The sequence below is a fragment of the Stegastes partitus genome, unplaced genomic scaffold (assembly GCF_000690725.1).
Source record: "Stegastes partitus isolate 25-593 unplaced genomic scaffold, Stegastes_partitus-1.0.2 Scaffold726, whole genome shotgun sequence".
NCBI lineage: Eukaryota > Metazoa > Chordata > Actinopteri > Pomacentridae > Stegastes > Stegastes partitus.
In genome coordinates this window covers 102726-108323 of record NW_007578457.1, presented here as the reverse complement: position 1 = coordinate 108323, position 5598 = coordinate 102726, and the positions used below count along the sequence as shown (strand labels likewise).

Here is a 5598-nt window from a genome sequence, read left to right as displayed (position 1 = left end):
CTCGCTCTTGGAGGGGGACATGAATGAGTTTATTTCCTGGATGTGGTTTGATGCTGGAGACCCTCTGATGAGGTCGGGTCACTGTAACTGGACCCAGCCTGACGCCTTGTTTGCCCCCCACTCCCCACCCCAAGCAGCGTTACATAAGTACTGAGCCGCCTTGGCCAGAAATCAATGCAATCTGTCAACAGGCTGCTGCTGTTTTATCAATCATCAGTCCCAGCAGCTTACAGCCACTGATAGTACCAGCCGCTCTGCAGGACTGGACTGGATCGTGTGCTCATAGGTGCTGCAGCATACAGGGATGTGTTGGTATTTGTCCTGATCTTAGCTAAGTAATGAGGCTCTGGTGTGCCAACTAATAGCCAACAGATGCTGTCAACTAGGAACTCTCTCCACTTTATTTAAAGCGTATGACCTTGTACCCACAGCAGCACCTTCCTCGCTGAGAGAGGCCCACATCGATCTTAGTTTCGTCCCTGCAGGAATTTGTCTCGTCTTATCTGTGCTGACAGGCTGCGTTCATCACCACCCAGCACTCCTCAGGCACAGCTAAACCTAATGAACTGAGGGCAGAGAGGAATGCGCTAATGTCTAATTTAGCAACAGTTAGGAGCAAATATTTGGCATTGTATCTCGTTCTCTGTGATACCTTCAGCATTATCTGACGCCTGCTTTCTACCCTCTGGATGATAAACCTCCTGTTAAAGCTGGACACAGTCCTTCAAGACCAGACTAACAGGTTCATGAGTAGCTCACTGCACACCCCACGGCTCAGAAAAGGGTTAGGGTTTGGACCGCCTGTTTAAATGTGTTCAGTCGTTTTGAAAACTAATTTGGCACTTTAAAAAAACAAAATAGTCTGTTCATATTGACAGCTTGACAATCCACCTGGTGTGTGTTTTCAGATCAGGGCTCATGTTTGTGGCCTGTAGATGGACCTCATCGAATCGAGCTGTCTGAGGAACATGTCATAAATCTGTAGGTCATTCGTATGCACACCGCTCTGCTCTCCCAATTTAGATTGCCTCACTTTGCATATGTGGGATAGAAAGGGGAAGAAACCCTGTGTTCTGATGGAAGGCGTGCATTTCAAGGACAGACAGACTGACTTTCCATTATTCTTATTTTGCAACAGGTCACTTGTTCCTCATGTCGAGCCTGAGACAGGTTGTGTTGTTCTGGGACCAGCAGTGTGTGACGTGAAGAGGACAGGAAGCAGATCAGGACTCCGGTGTGTCCATGGCACCGTCAGCTCTGCCCAGTGGTGGACGAGAACAGAGGATCAACATGTGGTGATCTTCACTAATGTCTCCCAGCTCGGTTCTGGACAGTGGCTGGTGATGGAGTAAACAGCTTCATGAGACCATTGCTCTTCTGGTGAGAAGCTAAGGGATTACCCAAGACCTTGTGCAGCACCAGACTGGACTTAGTGGTGTTGTTCAGGGAGTCCTCTGTATTTCTTTTAATTTCTTTCTTTGATTTTTACTTTTTCTGCTCTGCTTGAAATGGAGATACAGTGGCGTTTATGGAATAAGGACTCCTTCATCAGGCCATGGATACCTTTACTGCTTGGGCTTCACCTCCAGCTCTCCAGGGCCTCCGACTGTCCTGAAGAGTGCCGCTGCGATCGCACCTTTGTTTATTGCAATGAGCGGAGCCTGACTTCAGTGCCTCTGGGAATTTGTGAGGGTTATAAGACCCTCTACCTCCACAACAACCAAATCAATAATGCTGGCTTTCCCTTGGAGCTCCACCATGTGTCTTCTGTGGAGACGGTGTACCTCTACGGGAACCAACTGGACGAGTTTCCAATCAACCTGCCCAAAAATGTTAAGGTCCTCCATCTACAAGAGAACAACATTCAGACCATCTCCAGAGTGGCTCTGGCTCAGCTTCTGTGGCTGGAGGAGCTGCATTTGGATGATAATTCCATCTCTACTGTCGGGGTGGAGGAGGGGGCCTTCCGTGAGGCGGTGAGCTTGAAGATGCTTTTCCTCACCAAAAACCACCTCAGCAGCGTCCCTATTGGTCTCCCAGATGATCTAAAAGAACTGCGCTTGGATGAGAATCGGATTGCGGTTATTGCAGAAGAAGCGTTCAAAAACGTCACCCGTCTGGAGCGCCTCCTGTTGGATGGAAACCTGTTAACAGATGAAGGGATCTCACCAGGGACCTTCCAGGACCTGGTCACACTAAGGGAGCTGTCCCTGGCCCGCAACTCACTCACCTACCCTCCCCCCTTCCTCCCTGGAGAGGTGCTTGTTAAATTAAACTTTCAGGAAAATCAGATGCACCAGATCCCTGTCAGAGCCTTTGCAGGGTTGCACAAGCTGGAGCGGCTGGATATTTCCAACAACCAGCTGCAGTCGTTGACACGAGGGGTCTTTGACGGCCTCGCGAGTCTCAGACAGCTCACTGTTCGGAACAACCTTTGGCTTTGTGACTGCAGCATCAGATGGGTGGTTTCATGGCTCAAGTCTCTGCCTGCCTCGCTCAATGTGCGAGGCTTCATGTGCCACAAACCCGAGAAGTTCCGGGGCATGGTGATCCGGGAACTGAGTGCTGAGCTGGTCCAGTGCCCACCGAGCACAGCCACGGCCCTGGAGCTTCCCTCACCAGCTGACAGCGCTCTCACCCCACTCCTGTCCTCTTCCACGGATTCCCCGTCAGTCACTCAGTATGTCCCGCCCCCGTCTCGCCAACCTTTGCCCACGCTACCCACCCTCTACCCCATCTATACCACACGAGGAAGAGGAACAAGGACTAAGCAGCCTCTGGACCCCCGAAAGGAGACTCTGCAGGTCTCATTTGCCATTCTAAATGGTTCAGCCATCCATGTGAGCTGGGTGGCTGCGTTTCCAGTCACTGCCTACAAGGTGACCTGGGCCAGAATGGGCCCCAGTCTGACGGGGGACACGGTACGGGAGAGGATGGTGGGTGGGGATCACCGGGGTACACGGCTGGCTAACCTCCAGCCAAAGTCCACCTATCGTATCTGTGTCATTCCTTTGGATGCTTTCAATAACTACAGACCCAAAGATGACACTGTGTGCACTGAGGCCGTGACCACGCCCGCCTCCTTCAGCCCTGACAACAACAACAAAAGACAGTCCGGGCCCGAGCAGGCCACCCAGCCAGAACCCGGTTCACCTTTGCTGCTGGCGGGGCTGATTGGTGGGGCTGTGGTCGTGGTGCTGGTCGTACTGGTCGGTATCTTCTGCTGGCAAATGCACAAGAAAAGCCGCTCAAAGTTCTCCGCCAAGTGGAAATACAACCGGGGACGCAGAAAAGACGACTACTGTGAGGCCGGCACCAAGAAAGATAATTCCATCCTGGAAATGACTGAAACCAGCTTCCAGATAGTTTCGCTCAATAATGAGCAGCTCCTCAAGGGAGATTTTCACATTCAGCCTATTTACACCCCTAATGGGGGCATTGGCTTCCGAGACTGCCCCCTGGGGAGCAACAGCACAGTCTGCTGCAAGAACAATGTTCAAGACGCAGACTTTTGTCACACGTGACGGTTTGAACGCATCAGAAGCCTTTTTACTGACAGACAGCCGCTCTGTACTGAACCGTGTACAGTGTTCATACTGTCTGGACCCTGTGTCTTCAGGAAATGTACTTTATACAACTGGCTGGATGATATCTTTTATACAACAACACTGGATTTAAAAGTCATTAGTTTCTGGAGTTTTGCTGTTTCAGTTCTGTGAACATGTACGATCAGGATCAGTATGAAGGCTGCGTTCTGTTTAGTTCTTCAGTAAAACTGAAAGATTTCCTCGTATACTGTGACCATAACAGATCCTGTAGATGCAGCATGAAGTAGGAATGATGAGAACAGGGAGAGGGAAAAGTGACACACGATCAGCCACGCTCACCACTAGAGGGCACACTTTCCTGGACGCCATGCAGTCAGCTAGACTCTGACTGTTATCAGCGGCTCTCCCACTGATGAGGAACATTTGTTTAATTACAGCTGCACTCAACAGAGATGCATTTTGGTTCAACACATAGAACACGTTTTTATGTGTTGGCATTACCAGGACGTTTAAAGGCCACACAGGCAGCAGCAGGCCACAGAGCTCTCACCTGTTTGGTTTTCAAGATGAACATGTGATCACAGCTGAGGTGTCATGTTGTTAGCACTAGCTGTGTTTGGTGGTCGGTATCACAGAGCTGAGCAGCAAAAAGCACATCTGCCATCTTTAACCCATTAGGAACCAGCTCCTTCTCTTCATTCAGCAAGAACAACATCATGGTTACACAGTTTGTATGTGCCTTGAAACTGTCAGCTTACGTCTTTTAAATCCATGTTTTTGCACAAAGCATATCCTGTATATACATTTAATTGAATTGTTGCTGAGGAAACATCTTGATTATTTATTTACCTCCTTACACATTTAATTAAACATGTCTCCAAATGTGAACTCATTTCTCATTCTGTCCCTCGATGATCTCTGACTCAGACCTGTAAGGCTTCTGTAGGACAGTGTGATCGTAGCAGAGATCTGTTTGGAGAGGCAGAGGTCCTTAGAGATCACAGGCTCAGCTCAGCATTCACAGAGAGGTGGTGTCCCGTGTCTGTCCCGCACTAGACCACATGAGACCAGCCCCACTGCTCAACCAGGTACAGCTATGGCCTCACATTCAGAGGAGTCTAACAGCAGCCTGACTCTGGAGACATGACGTGGTTCAGTTCTTGGGTCAGGAGTTACAGGAGAANCTGTGTTGTTACCTGGATGGCTGCCGAGTCGAGACACTTGTCTATGAGGACTTGTCGTCGTGTGCTCAGTGTGTTAACGAGCCACCATGAAGCCTGTATGACAGCAGGTAGATGATAGCTGTGGGGTTAGCATTACACATTAGCATTAGCTGCGTTAAAACAAGTTAAGTGTTTGTTTCACTGCACTGTTAGAAGTGTGTATTAAGATGGACATGGGAGGCGTTCTGGCACTCACAGGTTGGCTGACCACTAGTTTGGCATTTGGCCGTCACCACCGTCCAAGCGGATGCTGAAGACGCCCTGCTTCACCGTCAGCTTTACTCCAGATGGGACCACAAGCGGACCAATGAGCATCGTGCTGCATTCAGAGACCTGAAACTAACTAAACCCGTTAAAGTGTTTCCTGAGCCAACAGATGAAGGGAGAAGCAGGTTTGTTTCTGATTGGTCGGACTCATTGGATGGAGGATGTGATTATACGCCTGCCAGTGTCTTTCCCCTCCGTTCTCCGACAGCATGAGCCTCTGAGCAGCAACCTATCGCACTGAGAGGGATCCAGACTGGACAGCAAGGCAGCTCCCAGACCTCTGTGGTTGTTCATTTATTATCCATATGAATACCAGTGTTTGTTCCACCAAAACCGCTCAGCCTGTCGCTGTTTTATCACCAAAGACACGTCCTTTGCTTTCGCTGCCATGACAACAGGGATTGATCTGAAGAAATACCAACAAGCAGGACCTCTGCCCGGCCCTGTGAGTCCCCAACATGTTCTACTGACAGACCCGGCAAACCAGACGGTTTCATTTGGGTTGGCCCTCTGCTGGCTGTCAGAACGGCTGCAGGCTCTCCAGTGGCTTCACCTGGCTG

The 5598-nt window shown here is 50.0% G+C and overlaps 1 protein-coding gene across 1 annotated transcript; it reads left to right on the top strand.

The window, feature by feature from the left end:
- Positions 1-1237: 1237 nt before the first annotated feature.
- Positions 1238-4428, top strand: LOC103364178 (leucine-rich repeat transmembrane protein FLRT2). The gene has a single exon (XM_008291204.1). The coding sequence runs from the start codon at positions 1509-1511 to the stop codon at positions 3522-3524; it is 2016 nt and encodes a 671-aa protein (XP_008289426.1). The 5' UTR covers positions 1238-1508; the 3' UTR covers positions 3525-4428.
- Positions 4429-5598: the final 1170 nt, after the last annotated feature.

What these genes read in the sequence shown, in the direction of transcription:
- LOC103364178 (XM_008291204.1), top strand. Translation starts at nt 1,509, where the DNA reads ATGGAGATACAGTGGCGTTTATGGAATAAGGACTCCTTCATCAGGCCA.